Consider the following 20898-nt stretch of genomic DNA (forward strand, 5'->3'; position numbering starts at 1 on the left):
CTTATTATTCAAGGATAATAATATTTTTTTGTAAAAAAAGGGCGTACTCATGATTTGGAGGGGGAGGGGGTCATGTTATAATGATGTTTTTTTTTAATTTGTAAGTCGTTAAGTATTCTTCGGATATAGTTACCGTCAAAGGATGAAATATTGGGAACTAGTAATACTTTAAATAAAAAATATAAAAATACAATTACACCTGCGGTCAATAAAAAAGCACCAAAAGCCGAATTTGGTTTACAAACTAGTCACATTTGACATGCTGTAAATTTGTTCTGTAATGATCAATTGCTGAACCACAAATATGCTGAGTTTTGCTTGAACAAAAGGTCAAACTTTTTGAAACTTCTGCCGGAAATTGGCGATATGGTTAAAAACGTTTAAAATAAAAGCATTTTTGAAATTCGAAATATTTCAAGATACTTATTTTAAATTTGTTTTCGTACACGCAAAGTTCACAATACTTTCGTTCTGCATAACAATTTCAATTAGTCGATCATAACAAACAAATTTACGTAAAAGTTGGCTAATTTATATGAAAATCCGCCTATGGTGCTATTTTTTTGGCCGCAGGTGTAAAAATTTATGAGAATGTAAAAAATTGAAGATTTTTTTTTGACGTTGATTGTAGTCATTGTATAATAAGTTCAGCTAAATGAGAACAAGATAATTATATTTAGATTTTGATATTTAAGGTTAAAGTTGATGGAATGCACAAATGGCTGCTATTTTGTTTATTTTTCCTTACAACTTACAACTTACAACGAATTTTTGGCGGCACGATTCTTAGAAACTAAAAGGATTTCGCGTGCCAAATTATAATCAATCTTATGCTGCACTGCACCATACATGTATTACAATTTCATGCACGGGAACTTTGTAGTCTCTAAGATTCGTGCCACCAAGAATTAGAAGTTGTAAGGAAAAATAAACAAAATAGTGGACATTTGTGGATTCCATCAACTTTTACTTTAAGATAATAATTATATTACACCAAGTATTACACAGCAACAACAAATTTAACAATTCAAAAACAATAACAAAACAACAAGTAAAAAAAAACAAATGAAATTAAAAGAAAAAAAAATCATTCCGAATTTGAGAAGACATTTTATTATTCGTCTGTTTCATATGTTTCTTGCATCTCTAATTTTTCCAGACGATCTTCGCTTTCTTGGATGAGGTCCTGTGGGAGTAACAATTACAATTTTTCTGTCGTCAATGCCTTTTACTTTTTTCGCGGGATTTTTCTAAATCCTAAAAGAATATTTATTTACTTTCTTGTATGATAATCATTACGTTGTTTACCTGTGGAGGATCAGAACTAAGCAGCAGTCTATTCAGTACATCCATGTTGCAAGCCTGTCTTAAGAACTTTCTGGAAAAATGTTGGCGGTGTAATCTTAAATATTTGTTTCTTGATTCTATAGCTTCTTCTGACAACTGCCCTATTATAAGCAGTGCATGTTCTATAACAATGGTAGTGTAAATTAACATTGTACGCAGAGTTGGAATCATCGGATTCCACGGACACAGTGGAACGTATATCTCCGCTGTTTCTTGAGTAAATTTCCCAACCTTTTTCGTATCAATTTTAAAACCCCTAGCTAGTGTTTCCAATATAACTTTAAGCCGGTAGATCAAATTAAAATCAACACTTGTTATTTGAGCAGCGGTTTTCGGATCAGCAAAGAACCTTTGACTAGCGTTTCGAATTTCTAAAGCCTGGTTTTGGAAAGCCCACAAGGAGTCCCAATTTTCCGAAGTTTTCTTGAATGTGTTCTTTTGTTTCTTTGACGATTTGCTTTTCATTGCCAGTTAACCGCCATTTTTTGATCGGCAACTTGTAAGAAAGATGTAAAATTCGAATCCTGGCATGAAAAATGGATAATCCGGATTTAAGGGAATCTGCGTTGATTTCTTTTTTAACACCAAGAATATTAAATTCCTTTGAACTTGCGCCACATATATAACATCTCATCGTTGATGTCGTTTCAGCTGCAGCATTACACACTTTACCATCAACCATAGTGAGCTTAAAAGTATGTCTAATAGTGATCTGCTTGCCATTTAATGCAACTTTTGTCGGCCGTTGCGAATTAATTGCATCTCTTCATTAGTTACCTAAGATGATTCCTTGATAAACCTAATGCGGATTGGGCGAGAATAGCGAGGTGAAGATGGAGTTGGGTTTTGCCAAACTATTTTTGCATTAGATCCACAACCGGTACAAATGAACTTTGGAACACACTCGTATCAGAATCCATATCCACACGCACCTGATGGAATTATTAAACAAGACAAAAAAAATTGCTTAAAAATATACCTGAGAGGCAACCATTTCCCCCCCCCCCCCCCTTCCCCCCTTCCAAAACAAGGCCTTGTCCGCCTAGGTTACTGCCATATAATGAATGAAAATGTCAATAACTGCATTTGTGTACATTTTTTGATAAATTCACCTATATGGACACGCCATCTTCATTTTCCAATTTCTCGAAAGATCGTACATATAATGTACATATACATGTACATATAATGCCTCATATACGGCTTTACAGGATATTACAGGATAAGTCAACTTTTTATCACGATATATCTTTGTTATAGTTTATATAGCACTTGAAGACAAGATTTTCATAAACTGCTTCTACAAAGTCAAAACTAAGTGAAATCAGCTGATCTCATCTGGAATTAATATTTCAATACCTGCTTGATCATTATCCATTTTTGCAAATTATTGTGATTATCCCAACAACAAGTAGAGACACGTAAACAATAGCACTGCGGAACGATTTTTTCTAACAAACTAACACGATTCAACAACAGGCTAGTTTGAACTGATGCCACAACGCGGTAAGTTTAGAAAAAGAAATTATGAGTACAGGGCATTGTTACCCTACCTCTGAAGTATACAATGCATGTATTCAGAATCTGGTTTGGCTTATTTTGAGAAATCGACTTTTGGCCAGCTAGCGTAGAACAAATACCCCTCCGTGAGGGAGGCAGCTACCGCACCTGGACCATAGCTGAACATTGCATAAGGTCCTAAGCAGTGTTGGAAAAGTTCACCAAAACTCACTATGACTCGCGAATTTTTCCCTTGGTGAACTTCGTGAAATATCGCGATCTTTTCCAACACTGGTCCTAAGTAACATTATAAAAATAAACAAATAACATTTACAGATTTTCTTTGTCGACTTTCTCTTTGTATCCCCACGACCACGTAAAGACATTCAGTATTTTCAGCACACAAATCGGTAAAAGAAGCTTTTATCTAGCATCTTAAACGACAAACAGAACAAGAAACGGTTATGTGCTCAAGTTATTAACGAAAGAGGAATTTGACGAAGAGAATCGATCAATGTTACTTAGGGCCTAATGCAATGTTCAGCTTGATATAGGTTCCTGTTTCGAATGTCGACCAAAAAACAACTGCTGGAGTCCTTTTTGATTGGGTCGTATGTAACATTTTTGTCAATTAGAGAAACGAAGTGTTTTGTTTTGGTCAACATTGTTTTGGGACAATTCTTTCAAAATTCCCATTAACTAACATCTCAGGAAAGCTGCTATTGGCTTAGAAAGGTATTGATAGCGTTTCTGTTAAAAACAAACGATTTTTAGCCAATCAATATTATACGACCTTTTGCGTGCCATGGTATTACAGTAATATCTTACGGAAAGCGTAGTTATCATTTTATAGGATTTGCAAAATTAGCACTTTTATTAGGATAAAACAACTGGTCGTATGTACGCTTATACGCTTCTGTATATTTTCCATACGATGATAGGCACTCCCATGGAAGTTAGGAGTTGTATGTAACATTAAGGTAAGTTTTGATCAGTTGGCAACAAACGACAAATACTTTTTTGATATGAAAATGAAACAGAAATGAGGTAGCGGGCCTAAATTTTGCCTTTAGGAATAGTAAGCAGAGTATTGTCTGGTAGCATTAAAATGTCAATTTATTTCCATTTGTTACATACAACCTATTCACAAAATGCACTCCAGAACTATCAGTTGATTGACAGCTCTCTCGCGAATGCACTAATAAGAAGAATGTATCACAACATTTACAATAACAAACATTCTAGTCAATTTCCATGCACGTGTTGGACTGCAACAGCCGAACGTACGAAAGAATAGCACATTTTAAGAAAACGTTAGAATTTTTCATGAGTGTTTTAAATCAATAATTACGAAGAAACCATAAAACGTTCAAGATTACTACCAAAGGCACAGATCTGGGGAACTGCACTAACTCTTTCCCTAGCCTTTTACAACTTATGGCTATAGCGCCATTACTCGCTTTCAAAAAAGAGAATTTCTTCTCAAAACGAAAAAGGAGAAGGACAAAGAAAAAAGGATTATGTAAAATATATGAACATAAACAATATTCTTGATATAAAATACACAATATAGAAATGCATAACGGCGCGGTGGTCAATACCCGAGTCTTGTCACTATTATTGTTCGGACTGGGAGGGAACTTTCCCTTTTGGTAGTGGACTGTATCGGCAGGGTGGTGGAGGAAGCAAGCGTCGATCGGAAATCAACTCGTAAGGGCTCTGAAAAGAGCTGGTGGGTTCGACGCTGCTCCAAACCAGGGATGTGTGCAAAATAAACTTGATCGGGACGGCTACGCTAACAACTGTTTATTCTCTCCTCTTTCTCTCTACAAATTCTGCTTCTACTGCTGCTGATGTTTGCTGGTGCTTGGTCGGAAAAGAACTCTTGTTTTGCACGGTGATGCATGCCTCTTTTAAAGCGGCGAGCGTTGATGTGGTCGTCGCTGATTGGTGGATGTTGTAGCCTATTGATGGTCTCGTTCTTCGCTGCTTGTTGGTCGTGTTCGTATCAGTTGACTTTCGGCGGAGACGGAACATACTCCCCCGGTTGAGGTAACTCAACGATTAACAACGATTGTCTAGAATTGCGGATTGGGTGTCGGTATCAGGGTTTCACGGATGATCGGCATGGTTCGTAGGTTCTTCTTCCTGTGTAGTAGGATAATTTCTGGGTGGGTACTTTGGAAAATAGTACAATTATCCGAATGCTGCTGCTGCTACCTCGTTGTTCAATGAAACGCTTGAAGAATGCCAGGAAGGCATCGGTGCTCAGATCGTATAACGCTTCCAGGCCATCAGTGTAGATCGGATGCAGGTTTGCCAATTTCTTGCAAGGGTCGTGGGTAACAACTCGCTGAATGTCTTCCGCCAAATGGACAAACTGAACCACTTGGGTGATAGTTTCGGTTGCCTGGCGTGGTTGCGGGATGATTAAGGGCTGCTTTTTCTTCAGGTCGACTGGGTCATCTGGGTTGACGATAACTGCTTTCAGTGCAGGTAGCATCTGGTCTGGAACATTTTCGGGTAGTTCGATGTTGTACCTTTCTCTCTGGAGGAACTCAGGACCACTCCACCAAGACACGATATCGGTTTGTTTTTGGATCACAGCGTTCCGGTTTCTTCCAAATGACTGTAGTTGGTTGAGCGGTTTGTTGATCCAGGCCAGCACTATCGTACTTTCGCACCATAGCACAATTTCTCGGAACTCCATATCCAGGACTGGTAATACCTTCTGTACTAACCGGGTTAGCAGGTGAGCGGCGCAAAGTAGTGTTCTCAGTCTGAGCTTGCTGGCTCGATGTCGAATAGAAAGATCCTGTGGCGGTGGCTCCTCAGGCTTTGGTATTGGAACGATATCATTGGAATCAGGATAGGGCATCTTCGGTACAGGATTAGCTGAGCTTGGCTTGTCTGGTGGATCTCTTATTTGTTGTTTCTCAGACGTCGGTAACGGAACGAGTGCACTTGGCTCCAGAACTGGCCTTGAGTGAATTCCAGCTGACATCGGGACCGGCTTGAACATCGGACAGTTTTCGGTTGGCATCAGAAACCGCTTGAACACCGGATACTTTTCCATTGGCTTCGGGTACCGCATGAATACCGAACGGTTTCCAGTAGACATCGGAAACATCTTGAACACGGGCCGGGTTCCGGCAGACATCGGGAATAGCTTTAGCACCTGATGATTTCGAGTTGGCATCGGAAAATACAACACCGAATGGTCTCCTGTTGACATCGGTAACGGCTTGTTTACCTGATGAATTCTAAGGGTCATCGGGAATTGCTTGGACACCGGACGAGTTCCAGTGGACATCATGAAGGTCGTGACCACCAGACGGGTTCCAGTAGACATTTGGAACGGCTTGAACACCGGACGGGTTCCGGTGGACATCAGGAAAGGCTTGATTACCGCTTTGATTCCGGCGGACATCAGGAACGGCTTGGTGACAGGACGAGTTCCAGTGGATATCATTAATGGCTTGACCACCGGACAGGTTGCAGTGGACATCAAGAATGGTTTGACCACCGGATTGGTTCCGGCGGACATCAGGAAAGGCTTGATCGCAGGCTGGATTCCGGCAGAGATCAGGAACGGCTTGACCACTGAATTGGTTTCGGTGGACATCGAGAACGGTTTGACCACCGGATTGGTTCCGGTGGACATCAGGAAAGGCTTGATCGCAGGCTGGATTCCGGCAGAGATCAGCAACGGCTTGGCCACTGAATTGGTTTCGGTGGACATCGAGAACGGTTTGACCACCGGATTGGTCCCGGCGGACATCAGGAAAGGCTTGATCGCAGGCTGGATTCCGGCAGAGATCAGCAACGGCTTGGCCACTGAATTGGTTTCGGTGGACATCGAGAACGGTTTGACCACCGGATTGGTTCCGGCGGACATCGACAACGGTTTGACCACCGGATTGGTTGCGGCAGACATCAGGAAGGGCTTGATCACAGGCTGGATTCCGGTGGAGATCAGGAACGGCTTGGCCACCGGCTGGATTGCGGCGGACATCAGGAAGGGCTTGATCACAGGCTGGATTCCGGTGGAGATCAGGAACGGCTTGGCCACCGGCTGGATTGCGGCGGACATCTGGAATGGCTTGACCACCGAATTGGTTTCGGCGGACATCGAGAATGGCTTGACCACCGAATTGGTTTCGGCGGACATCGATAATGGCTTGACCACCGGACGGATTCCGGTAGACATCACGAAGAGCTTAACCACCGGCTGGATTGCGGCGGACATCTGGAATGGCTTGACCACCGAATTGGTTTCGGCAGACATCGAGAATGGCTTGACCACCGAATTGGTTTCGGCAGACATCGAGAATGGCTTGACCACCGAATTGGTTTCGGCAGACATCGAGAATGACTTGACCACCGGACGGATTCCAGCAGACATCGGGGACGGTTGGACCACCGGATAGGTTCTGGCGGCCCTCAGGAATGGCTTGATTACTGGAAGGATTCCGGTAGACATCGGGTAAGACATCAACACCGGATGGTTTCCGACGGGGATACAATTCAAGATCGGTCTGGTTCCAGTCGAGGTTAGGATTGTTTTCGGAACTTCACCAGCTGCGACGGACTTCGGTTCGATGGCTTGAAAGTCGTCTTGGAATAGCTTCGGATTGACTTCGGTTGTTTCGGGATGTTTAAACCGTTTCGGTTTTACATCCATGACTTGAGGTGAGTCCTTATTGACATGGCACTCGGTTGGTTCACTTGCCATGTTATTAGGCTTGACTTCTACGAACTTGGCTGAATTCTCGACGTAACGGTCCTCTGTCAATCCACGAGGAAGATAATTTGGCTTGCACGCAGAGTTGAGCTTAACATAGTCAGCTTCGGTTGGAACCTCATCTTCAATCGTACTTGTCAGCTTGGTTTCAGTATCGGCAGGATTACCGTACTCGGCCCCACTGGCAGGTGGAGGTGAATCATCGACTAGCCGGACCTCGGTCGGTCCACAATGGGAGTTCAACGGCATAATCATGGGTTTCGCCTTCAAGAGTTCGGTTGGATTATCCACTTCAGTTGACTTCTTGATCGACTTCGTTTCGGTGGATTGATTCACAATCGTCTTCACATCGATGGTTTGGATCGGGTACGACATACGCTGCGGTGGCAACTTTATCGTCATTAACGTACATGGCAGTTCCATCGCGTGTGGAATCGGAACGGGCTGTTCCGTCATTCGAGTCATTGGTTGATTTTGGACGATCCGAGCGTATGGTTTGCTTGTGGCCGGTGATGGTGTTCGGTGTTGGTGGTGCCTGATATCGGTAGTTGGAAAGGCAAGCAGCAATGTTTCCACCAGTATACAGGCCTCGGTGTAGAGATCATCGAAACGCAGGTAGTCCTCATCCTGCTCATCAAATCTCTCTGCAGAGATGGCGGTCATAATTCTGTTGTGCAACCATTGATACTCCTGGTAATACCGCTGGAGGTTCCTGGCGTGCCTGTTACACAGCACCGGATGCATGGTGATATCGGTTTCTTGCACTTCCTTCAGGATTCGCGTTACCTTCGCCTCTACTAAGCCACGAAGTACGATCAACCTTTCCACATCGGTCATCTTTGGAACGCGTAGTAAACTATCACACGCATGCGATTCACTTTTCGGAATATTGTTTTTCGCGAACGCGCTCACTCATATGATTCACTTTTTTGTATACTTCGCACACGATGCTGTCATCGGCAGCAGCGGAAGTAGTTTTGTTTGTTTGGTACTTGGCTAGCGTAGCACGTCCGTTTCTTTCGGTGGGAAATCGGCTTCGTTCCAGTTGGCAGGAACATCTATGCGTAAACTTTCACGGCGAAAGCTTCTTGGCTCGTGATCCGGTTCGGATGGACCAAATTATGTTCGGACTGGGAGGGAACTTTCCCTTTTGGTAGTGGACTGTATCGGCAGGGTGGTGGAGGAAGCAAGCGTCGATCGGAAATCAACTCGTAAGGGCTCTGAAAAGAGCTGGTGGGTTCGACGCTGCTCCAAACCAGGGATGTGTGCAAAATAAACTTGATCGGGACGGCTACGCTAACAACTGTTTATTCTCTCCTCTTTCTCTCTACAAATTCTGCTTCTACTGCTGCTGATGTTTGCTGGTGCTTGGTCGGAAAAGAACTCTTGTTTTGCACGGTGATGCATGCCTCTTTTAAAGCGGCGAGCGTTGATGTGGTCGTCGCTGATTGGTGGATGTTGTAGCCTATTGATGGTCTCGTTCTTCGCTGCTTGTTGGTCGTGTTCGTATCAGTTGACTTTCGGCGGAGACGGAACAATTATCAAGTCATAAAAAGTAACAAGGACTAAAATGTGATCCTTTGATCCTTTATCATCCTTACTGGAAAATGCTGATACCCTAGTTTGAAGTTGTCACGACTACGGTTCGGTGGTAGATCTTATACCAGTAACGCACCACAAAAAGGTGATCTCCCAACGTTACTGGTTTGAAAAGATAAAAATTTACAAAATGGAACGAACTCACCAAGTTTAGCCAATTGACCCTGAAGGCTGCCTGACATGTGTTGATGTAGCAGTCCAAATTGTATACGAAGCTAGACGAAGATCAACATGAACTAGTCCGGTTTATGGTAGTTGCGCGGAATGTCTTCCTTCGATTTGAGACACATGTTCGGATGTATGTAGTCGATTTTTAATATGCATTGGCAAACCTTTTCGTGGCCAATAGTCAGGTTCAACGCTGCGACTCAACGAATGATGGAACTAATGGTGGAACGAATGATGGGACGATTCGTGGAGGTTCTACTTGGCTTTGGAACAGCTTCTCAGCGGCAAATAATAGGGACCTAGAATGAGGAACTAGAAATTGTCTCCTAGGCCTGGTTATAGCCGGATCAGCAACCGTTTATAGATAAAGAAAAAACTCCACGGAAAAAAACAAACGTCAGGTTCGAACACCACGTACTTTTCAATTTTCCTGTATGATAATTAACTTTAATCGAGTTCCTCTCGAAGGAGCTTTGATAGATAAGACTACAATATTTCATTTGGTTTGTTTCAATTAGAAAAAAAAACACATAAAGATTTTAAAAAATATAGCTAACCAAAAATGGCTATGAGAAAAAACGTAGAATGTTGAATAACTCACTTAGCAGTCATTTCCGACCCTATGTTTCATGGGGATTTTTTCATAACTTTGAGAGCCCTATCCCCTAAAAATATATAAAACCCGGAACAAAATACCCTGTATATACAGCCATAGCAAAACGATATAGTGGTTTTAAGAATTTCGTAAAAAAGGGTAGTTTTGTTCCTTACCGCAAACACCCGCAAAACCGCGCAGTACTACTTCATTTGTTGCTTGGATTGGGGATCTTTCAATGGCATTCAAGTATCTTTCTGGGCATTATTAAAATATTACTTAGGAAAAACTTGAACGATTCGAACGAAGACCTCTAAACGAAATAAGCTGTCAAAGATCTCCTTTCAGAGATAACCATACATGGTAAATTACGACTTCGGCAATACCTTAACTTACTATCGTCATGGAGGTAAACAACGTCCTTGAGAGCTCAGAGACGATAATAGGTTAAGGTATTGCCAAAGCCGACATTTCCCCAACTTTCCTTTTTTTTTGATTGGGTGTCAAGCTGGAGCTGCGTGACAGCTTAGTTTTCAAGACTTGACCAATTTCAATAAATTTTGCGTCTATCTTTGACAATACAGCAGAAGGACTAGCCTAGAAGAAAAAAGTAAAGGTTGTGTCCTAGACACGACCGCAGTATGACGTAGAACCACACAAAATTGATGTTTTTCATGCATTTTTGACTATTATACTTTATCTTAAAATTTTCAAGTATTTCAATGTTTCGGTTATGGTTGACTCAAAACAATTTACACATTTTTCTTGACAAATATCCATGTGAAATTCCACATGATTTTCATTTGACCACACATAAACAGAATCCACTCAGAAGTACACATGAAATTTACACGCAAATGAATAGTATGTGTGGTCACGCATGGTTTTTATATGTACATATATTAAGTATGTGGCCGACACATAGATATTGATTTGTTGATCACGTTGCAACAACTCATGTGTGGGACACATAAAAACAATATTTGAAATTTTGTTGGTGTTCAATGTTGGTTCAAGTATTTTTCCTGGAATGTAATAAATTATGAAAGTTCAAATGTATGGTCCTAAACAAGCCGTTACATATTTTGGTGTAGACACTGGTAACTATTTGAATTTCCATTATATGCAATTAAGTTTTAAAATCAACTCTTTTAATTTTATTTGTGGCCCTTAAAAGGGCCGTTTGATGTTGTGGTTCCGAAAGAACCGTTGGGTGATGTTGATATTCGTCCCTTCTAGGATGGTATGTTTAAAATTTCTTCCCCGGAAAAAAGGGATCGTCAAAGTCTGTCTCGCTTTCGGGTTATTTTTTGTTGTGGGGGGGGGGGGGGTTAGGAGAGGTATTTGAGGGGGGGGGTAGGAAGGGTTTGATGGTGGAGAGAAGGGTAGGAGAGGTTTGATGGTGGGGGGGGGGGGGTAAGAGAGGTTGTTAAAAGGGGTGAGAGGTTGTTGAGGGGGGGGCGAGAGATTGTTGAGGGGGGGGGCGAGAGATTGTTGTGAAGGGCGGAGGGGGTTTACATTAATGCTTTTCCTCATTGTGGTCACGCCGTGATCCACCTTAAGCCGCTGATTTGATCCAGCTTACTGTAGGACCAAGCGCCACGCCGTCCGAAGCGACAATGAGCAAATGCATGACAGCAGCGCTGTTTTATATCTTTTCAGGTTCAGAACCTGATAGGATTTCCCGCAGTTTTTTATGAATGGGGCGGAGCAGAAAGTTTCTTTTGTGCAGAATATGTAAAATAGGATAGACTTTGGATGTTAATATAATTGCATATATAGAGGCACAAATATGTTCTACCGCCAGTTGTGTGTAATTCACCAACTGAATGTCATCAAACATGTCTTCAAAGCAATTTTTTGTTCAAATTTGGTAAAACTTGTTTTACTAATGATTGTGGTTTGTTTAAAATTTATTTCCCGGAAAAAAGGGATCGTCAAAGTCTGTCTCGCTTTCGGGTTATTGTTGAGGGGGGGTTAGGAGAAGTATTTGAGGGGGGGGAGGGGTTTAGGAGTGGTATTTGAGGGGGGGGGGGGGGTAGGAGAAGTATTTGAGGGGGGGGGGGTTAAGAGAGGTATTTGAGGGGGGGGGTAGAAGGGGTTTTGATGGTGGGGGGGTAGGAGGGGTTTGATGGTGGGAGGGGGGGTAGGAGAGGTTGTTGAGGGGGGGCCGAGAGATTGTTGTGATCCACCTTAAGCCGCTGATTTGGTCCTGCTTGCTGCAGGACCAAGCGCCACGCCGTCCGAAGCGTTAATGAGCAGTGGCGTTAGTTAGTTAGTTTTTAGTTAAATGATCTTTATTTCTTGTGTTTGTGTGGTTTACATGTATGAATTTTTTCAAGTGACACAGATGCGTCTTTTCAACTTTAGTACAGTGAGATTTTAATTATTATTTACAGTTTCTAGTCCTATCAGGCCTATTTTAAAGTATGACCACCATGGCGGGATCATTTTAGTGTTCGTAGTTATGTTAGTTTTGATCCGTATTCAGCCCTGCCGGCCCCTCCAGCACTATTTGCAGCAATTGTGATAAGATTATGCGACACTGCTACTACTACTATGTTAGATGTATGACTTGTCAATTTTCGCAACGCAATGTCTTTCAATAAATCACTCAATCAATTTGATGTTTGAAAATTTGCTCAAAAGGGTTTTGTTGACACATCATACCTTACCGAAAACTAAAGCACAACAATCCTAATTCTTATTTCAAACCTATCAAAATATTTAACACATCTTTCCTAAAACTTCACTTGTTCGTAAGCGCCTGGTTGAAGATATGACTTTCGCTATTGACATTGTCTGTAATTAACAAATACACTAAATAGGAAGATTTATAATACAACTTCATAGGCTAGGCACCTCCCTAAGCGGACCCCCGCGTCCTATCGCTTATGTTAATTAACTTTCTGAATTCTCTAATTGAAGTTTATTTAATAAATAACTGAAATCTCTAATCTACCTACACAATCATAACCCATTTTTTTCCTTTGGTTTGTTTTTTTCCGTCGATCTTGTTTTCCGTGCTGAGCACCAATGCTACCGACGTGCCAGGAAGGCAGCTCCCACACCTGGACCCTACCTATCGACCCATCAACTCATGAACCGGGGACCAACGGCTTTATTTCCCATCCGAAGGAAGACGTGATCAGAGATGTTATGCCTCAGAACATCCCGGCGGCGCCGACTGGGATTGAACCCAGGCCTGCTTGGGTGAGAGGTAATCACGCTTACCACTACACCACCGGCGCCGTTAATCATAACCCATGCTTTTAAACTAAAATTTAACGTGTTTCGAGTACTTCTGGCTTTGACATATATTAATTATATCTTTGTTCGTCCCAGGTGACACCTTCAAGTGACTAAAATGCTTCACTTTGAAGTTAGTTTCCAAGCTAATTTTAAATTGTATATTGTATAGGGTAAATGTTCCAATTACGCTCTCACGTTTCCACTATGTGGCACCACAAAAATACATATGGGTATGTCACAATAGAAGCACACCGCAGTGGAAATCTCGAGTCACACTTATCCCAAATCAAAATAAAGCACATATAAGATTAGTTACAATACCATGTACAAAAATGATGTTTAACATTGTTTCCTGAGTAATACTTCAATGAAAACAACAATGAAAGCTTGTCACGCAAATAGAAGGAGCACCGTTGAGCACTTTCTGAAACATTTCAATAGTATAATTCCCTTGCAAACCCAAAGAAATCTATCTGCGTAAAAATAAAAAAAATAAGAGTGATTTGCGGCAAACATCAACTCATGAACCGGGCTGCTGCAAAGGCTGCTTTACTTCCCAGAGATGTCATGCCACAGAACATCCCGGCGGCGCCGACTGGGATTGAACCCAGGACTGCTGGGGTGAGAGGTAATCACGCTTACCACTACACCATCGGCGCTGCTAAATTTGAGCACATTGAGAATTGTTACAAAATCTTGACCCATCATGTACATTTTGAAGCTTTTTTATAAAGAAAACTAGATATGTTAGGATCTCATAAATTTGCTTTCAAAAAATCAGTTTCGAACAAGATTTTCATCTTGCACATTTTTACAAACTCACTTTTCGCAACCTTTCAAATGCTTAAGAATGCTTTAGTTTATTTTTAGATAGTCAAAGGTGACTTATTTCATGTTGAAATAAAGGTGCTAAATAAAGTCAATCCCAAAATCCCTCCCCTTGGCTAGTTTTTGCACCTTGCTGTTGGTGGGCGGGCTTAATTTCATGCTAGTGGAGTGTTGGAGATGGTAGGTTTATGGTCGGCGTTGCTGGCTCATGCCGCGATAGAATGGCGTCATGGGCAGGCAATGGGGATTACTAAGCTTCCCCTCTCTGATAAACCACTGCATGAGAGAACCAAAGATCTAGTCTAGCAGTGATAGTATCACACTTGTTACTCCTTTTATTAAGAGCCGCGTCGTAGTACGCTTACGTATAGGCACTGACGTTGGGTGTGATACTGGCGGGTTTTGCCGCAAATCACTCTTATTTTATTTATTTTTACGCAGATAGATTCATTTGGGTTTGCAAGGGAATTATACTATTGAAATATTTCAGAAAGTGCCCAACAGTGCTCCTTCTATTTGCGTGACAAGCTTTCATTGTTGTTTTCATTGAAGTATTACTCAGGAAACAATGTTAAACATCATTTTTGTACATGGTATTGTAACTAATCTTATATGTGCTTCATTTTGATTTGGGATAAGTGTTTGAACTATGGCTCGGGATTTCCACTGTGGTGTGCTTCTATTGTGGCATACCCATATGTATTTTTGTGGTGCCACATAGTGGAAACGTGAGAGCGTAGTTGGAACATTTACCCTATACAATATACAATTTAAAATTAGCTTGGAAACTAACTTCAAAGTGAAGCATTTTAGTCACTTGAAGGTGTCATCTGGGACGAACAAAGATATAATTAATATATGTAAAAGCCAGAAGTACTTGAAACACGTTAAATTGTAGTTTAAAAGCATAGGTTATGATTGTGTAGGTAGATTAGAGATTTCAGTTATTTATTAAATAAACTTCAATTATAGAATTCAGAAAGTTAATTAACATAAGAGATAGGACGCGGGGGGTCCGCTTAGGGAGGCGACTAGCCTATGAAGTTGTATAATAAATCTTCCTATTTAGTGTATTTGTTAATTACAGACAATGTCAATAGCGAAAGTCATATCTTCAACCAGGCGCTTACGAACAAGTGAAGTTTTAGGAAAGATGTGTTAAATATGTTGATATGTTTGAAATAAGAATTAGGATTGTTGTGCTTTAGTTTTCGGTAAGGTATGATGTGTCAACAAAGCCCTTTTGAGCAAATTTTCAAACATCAAATTGATTGAGTGATTTATTGAAAGACATTGCGTTGCGAAAATTGACAAGTCATACATCTAACATAGTAGTAGTAGCAGTGTCGCATAATCTTATCACAATTGCTGCAAATAGTGCTGGAGGGGCCGGCAGGGCTGAATACGGATCAAAACTAACATAACTACGAACACTAAAATGATCCCGGAATTAACACTTATCCATTGCACTTTTAGTTATATATTAGTTTTATTTTTCTACTAAGCCATCTATGCTTCTTTCTATTGCTTGGATCAAGTACAACTAATACTAATCTACCTTTATGTATGTTTTACTCCCTTTTAACCCATTATCTTTATGAATGGCGAATCATATGACGTGAGACACGTACAAGCTGGAACTCAAAGAATTACTTCGAACAGGATGTCAAACAAATTTAGGACCAATCCAAATGAGACCAGAAACCAACAAGGCATCGGGGAGTTATATATTCTGGGAGAGGTATTTGATAAATAATCAAAAAGTGGTAAGTTAAAATCAGAGCCAAGGATCATGAGAGGTAATTGTCAATAATTCATTAATTAGTAGAAATCTCGATAACTTTTTCAAGGGAGCGTATCGGCTTTTGTAGGCGGTGCGTTTGGTCGTCGATTTGGCTTAACTGGTGGCTCGCCCACGCGGGCTGGCACTATCATCAGATAGGGGAAATTTTCCTCTACCTGCTGGTGGTGTTGATAAGCGTGTGCGAGCTGCCGATTGCGCCGGATCGACGATCGGATGCATTGTTTGCAGGAGCTGGTGCTTCCCTTTGAAAAAGTAATCGAGAAATAACCATATTATCCTGTAATTGATATTACTATTTTTACATATCAATGAAATTAGTCATGACAGAGTAACAGATGGGGAAGGACAATAGACACAAGTTGACACAATAAACAAGACAAGTGGGGGTTAATACACAAGACAAAATGACAAAATAAGTGACGACAGAAGACAAGACTGGGACAAAATCAACCTTAAAAAAAAAAGAATGCGCAATTATATTATCAAAACTATTTGGATCAGCACAAAAACAACAGTGACCAAACGGGCACCATAGCCTAGGAACGTCTGTGTGTTGATTTAAAATAGAGGCTCATAGAAGCAAAATTTATCAAAAAAAAGGGGTCCAGTGTAGAGTTTAAGCAAGTGCTGCCACTGGATCACTACAAAAAAAAAAAAAAAAAATAAAGTCAATCCCAAAATCTTTGCAACAATATTCCTGAGTGTACACAATCACTCGGGGACTTGAACTTATAATTAATCATCAAATTAGAAATAGAGTTCAACCAATAACACTAATAGTTTGAGAATTCCCTGAATGATGGCCAATTTCCCAGGTATTTTTTATAGATCTTACCAAGCATTTTGAAATTCCCTGATAATTCCAGGTTTTCCGGTAGTTGCTGCCCGTACACATTTATGGAAATTTTTATGGGTCGTAGAAAATCGCCAAACCCCCTAAAGCGTACAGGTTTATACCCCGGACAGACTATAGCTTATATCATGTAATATAAGCTGTCTTGCAATGAGCACTCATACATAGGATTTCCAGTGAAAACTAGATGTATGGGTGCTCATTGCAAGACAGCCTATATTACATGATATAAGCCATAGTCTGTACGGGGAATTATATCATGTAATATAGGCAATGGTCTTGCAATGAGCACTCATACATAGGATTTGCAGTGAAAACTAGATATATGAGTGCTCATTGCAAGACAGCCTATATTACATGATATAAGCCATAGTATGTACGGGGTATTATGAACAGTTCCATCTAGTTTTCACTGGAAATCCTATGTGCTCATTGCAAGACAGCCTATATTATACCATTGACAGGTACAATTTGAGGTACTAGCTTAAAGAAGTACAACAATGTACTTTGTATGTCTGTACAAGGTATTAATCGAAGACCTTAAAAGGTACAATTTGAGGTACTAGCTTAACGAAATACAACGATAGTACAACAGTGTACTTTGTATGTCTGTACAAGGTATTAGCAAGGCTATGGACTCAATCAACGGGTCATAGTAGGCTGTCTGTTGAAAAAGAACAATTTGAATCATTCTAGTAATACACCTTTTAACCTAAAGACGTAAATTACTTTTACTCTTAAACCTGAAATCTAATAGTAACATGTTATTGCTCTGTAGTCTGAACAAGGCATTATGGGTGTTATAATCACCTATATCCTTGTTTTCGTACGAACCTTTTTTGCATGGAAATTACGGTTTGAATGAAAACAAGAATATGGATGATTATAAAAAAAGCGTCATCAGGATAGCCTAGTATTATGTTATAACTCTGTAGTCCGAACAAGGCAAAGTGGAAAATTGATGCATTTGCTTTCCACTAATCTACTGTGCTTACCTTATTCAATACCTCAGTTTGCAGCAATTCCAGGAATAATAATAAAGCACTGTTTTGCTGATTAGAGCTTATACAATTTAACGCTCTTAAGTATTCCGAAACAACAATGGTTTCCTGAAATGATGAATAATTTTCAACGATGCATTTATTTGATATGGAGATCGCAAATTTACCTCAGCTTCACCAGTAACTTTTGGTTCTTCATCACCACTGCCACAACTATCTTCAGGATCCTCGTTTAGTGCACGAATCGGAAACATTTTGCCTAAAAAAACTCCTAAACCTAATTAGTGAGCGTTCAGCGTTCCTGTCGGTCCCAACACGGTAACCAGCGGAAACACATTAATGAGTAAAAAAAATACACATTTTTTTATATTTATATGCAGCCCACACGAAATAGGTTCTGCAGCGTGACGTCACGAATGAACTCAGTGTTAATCGGCTGAACCTTTTTGACAGTTCAGTGGTACTGTTTACAAGCACTTAGTCGTTTTTTCGAAAAAAAAAATTCTAAAATTTCCGAATTTTAACTTGAAAATTGTCGACGAACAGCGCGGTGAAAAGATGTTGCTCGTGGACAATGCAGAAGTGTGGTTTACATCTCACTGCAGTCTGAAAAATTATCGAGAAAATCTACCCAAGAAAAAAACGACTAAGTCCACGTAAACAGTACCACTGAACTGTCATCAGATTGAGGTTAACCCCGACGGTGCAAAACCTAATTGCCGGCGAAAAAGTGACGTCATTTGACATTGAGCGACTTCCCACACGAATTGCCGGCGAAAAAGTGACGTCATTTGACATTGAGCGACTTGAAAACTGATCGTTCGCCCTTTGTCCGGGATGCGCCCCGCTAGAGTAATTTCATCCGCCGGGCGACCAAATGGCGGTCCAGGATCCGGACGAAAGGCGACTCGCCCCGCTAGAGCAATTTCATCCGCCGGGCTACCAAATGGCGGATGGAACTTAGCATTTTTTTATGATTTTTTTCGCGTCGGCTGATTGTGTGGTCAGCCATGTTTACATTTCGGTCGTGTCAGGTGGTTATTTGTTTTAATCCGGGCCGCGAAATTGGCCTCCGATGGCCATCTTCCTGAGTGGTTGGTCTCCCGGCGGGACGAATCAACAGGTGTATTTATTCTCAGGGTAAGTAAACTGTTTTTTAATGAAAAACAAAACAATTTTGATAATTTTTGCATATGGGTCATTCCGCGCCAAGTGGTCACAAAAAATTGCAAAAGTGAAATTGACCTCTTCCGATTTGGACCAAATTTGGAGGGAATGTTCATTTAAGTTCGAATTCTGAAATTCCAAAGTTGTATGCTGATCGTAGCACCCCTCGATCAAGGGGCACATTTTTCATTTTTCATTATTTTTTAGAAACCACTACTTTCTTTTGTTCATATCTCCGGAACAAATAAAGCTACAAATTGCATTAGGTATTGTTTTAATAAGGAAATTAGACAAATAATGTAAATCTGTAACTTTTGTTTCTGTACAGTGTTGCCAAATATTTTTTTATTTTTGTTTGAAAACTTTAAATGCATTTTTCTCATAATACATGTCGTTCAATTTTCATTTTAGGGACACCATCGTGTTCTTCATCCTTTTTTACATAAGAAACACTTAACGACAAAAAGTAATTTGCGTAGTTCCTGAGATATTGCATTTTGAATGAACGAAAGTCATAAATTATGAGGGTTATTTTTATAACGTTTTCTCGTAATAAGATTCATTCTCATGACTTACTTTGTTAAATAATACTTGATGGAAACAAAATAGGTATGATAAAACCAATAATAGTTTTTATGCAGTGTTGACAAATTTAAATATTATTTAGTGGCTGAAAACTTTACACTAGTTATAATCTAAACGAATTGCATTATAAATTAAGACATTCCAATAAAATGTTGTATCGAACACTGATCGATTTGTTTCTTACATTTTATTATAACAATGTAAAACATAAATTACAATTTACTTATTTTTTTTTCTCAAGGCTAGCACTTCGTGATGATTTCTTCCCATTATTATTCGAATCCACTTGCTTTGCACGTTTCGTTGCCACAACTCTAAAAGCTGAACCAGTTGTGGCACCTGAAACAGTTTTCATAATAATGGTATCAATACCAGAAGGAGCTGCTGCATTTATTTAACAAATACTGGGAATAGATGCAGCTGATGCAAATCGGTGGAACAGTATTTGTTTTTCTTCGGAACAGATCTCAGATGACACAAATCTAACGTTTGTATTGCAATTCTTCATTGCCCAGTCATAGAGCTCCTTTGGCGTGTGAATAGTGGCTCCTTGTAAACTAGCTCGCGTTGCCAATCTCTTCAAAGTTCATCCCAATCCGTCGCTTGGTCCTTTGCCATGTGCCGTAACAAAGTAGTGCCACTGAGTGGGCACCCCAAATTTGCTTTCGTGAAAAACCAGGGTACCGCACCATCGGAGAAGTACGAGATTTTGGACAACTGTGATACCTAGGATTTGAGATACTATTTGAAATGGCGCTGGAAAGCATGAAATGTTGTTGTGCTGTGGTCTAGAGTATCGGACATTATGACGCAGTTCAATGGTACAACTTTATTCTGGTGTACAGTGTAGGCATCAAAAGTGTGAACGGTTGCCAGCACATTATTACAATGAATTCCCTGTACACTTTAAAAAACAAAAGAATAGTTTTCAGAGAAATCTGCCACTACAACGACTTCACCTTCACGTAAGCTATGACAAGTGAATTTGAAAAACTCGGATTGTTTCGCTACAATATAGACGTGCTTTCGTACGGCTGGGATTGAAATGAATAATTCAAGATGAATTTTACCTGTAGATGGCTGGTCATTATCCATGTTTTTTTTAACCGCCAGATGACATTGCACGCATACTTTCCGACCTTCGATAATTTTTGGCAAAGTTCTTATTGTACTCGTCATGAAACCGTGCAGAAATTGGTTTCAAACTCTTGCGACGAATAACTGTATGCAGATTCAATGGGTTGCAGCACTGTCGTTGCATTGTCGCATACAGGTCTCCATATTGCTTAGCATGGCCATCACAAACACTTTTCAGTTCCGTAACACCAGGACGAAGATTGTAATTGTGTTCCACTGTTCGGGACCTAACACCACTGCGACCAGTAATTTGATCTATTGTAGTATTTCCCATGTCCTTAGTTTAGTGCATGTCGCATTACTCCGTCACTATTGAGA

General features: G+C 40.5%; 1 protein-coding gene across 6 annotated transcripts in view; it reads right to left on the reverse strand.

Annotated features, from left to right (window-relative positions):
* Positions 1 to 18012, reverse strand: part of LOC135707022 (calcineurin-binding protein cabin-1-like) — a 340814-nt gene extending 322802 nt beyond the window's left edge. For all 6 annotated transcript variants that reach the window (XM_065228739.1, XM_065228740.1, XM_065228744.1 and 3 more), the window contains exons 1-2: positions 17859 to 18012; positions 17686 to 17799 (exon numbers count right to left, since the gene is read on the reverse strand). In XM_065228739.1, coding sequence (XP_065084811.1) covers positions 17686 to 17799; positions 17859 to 17945 — 201 coding nt within the window. In that variant the 5' untranslated portion in view covers positions 17946 to 18012. The remainder of the gene's footprint in view (positions 1 to 17685; positions 17800 to 17858) is intronic.
* Positions 18013 to 20898: the final 2886 nt, after the last annotated feature.

The sequence above is a fragment of the Ochlerotatus camptorhynchus genome, unplaced genomic scaffold (genome assembly GCF_037179485.1).
Source record: "Ochlerotatus camptorhynchus isolate MF236.1 unplaced genomic scaffold, CSIRO-AGI_Acam_v1.1 ptg000301l, whole genome shotgun sequence".
In the NCBI taxonomy this organism is placed as follows: domain Eukaryota; kingdom Metazoa; phylum Arthropoda; class Insecta; order Diptera; family Culicidae; genus Ochlerotatus; species Ochlerotatus camptorhynchus.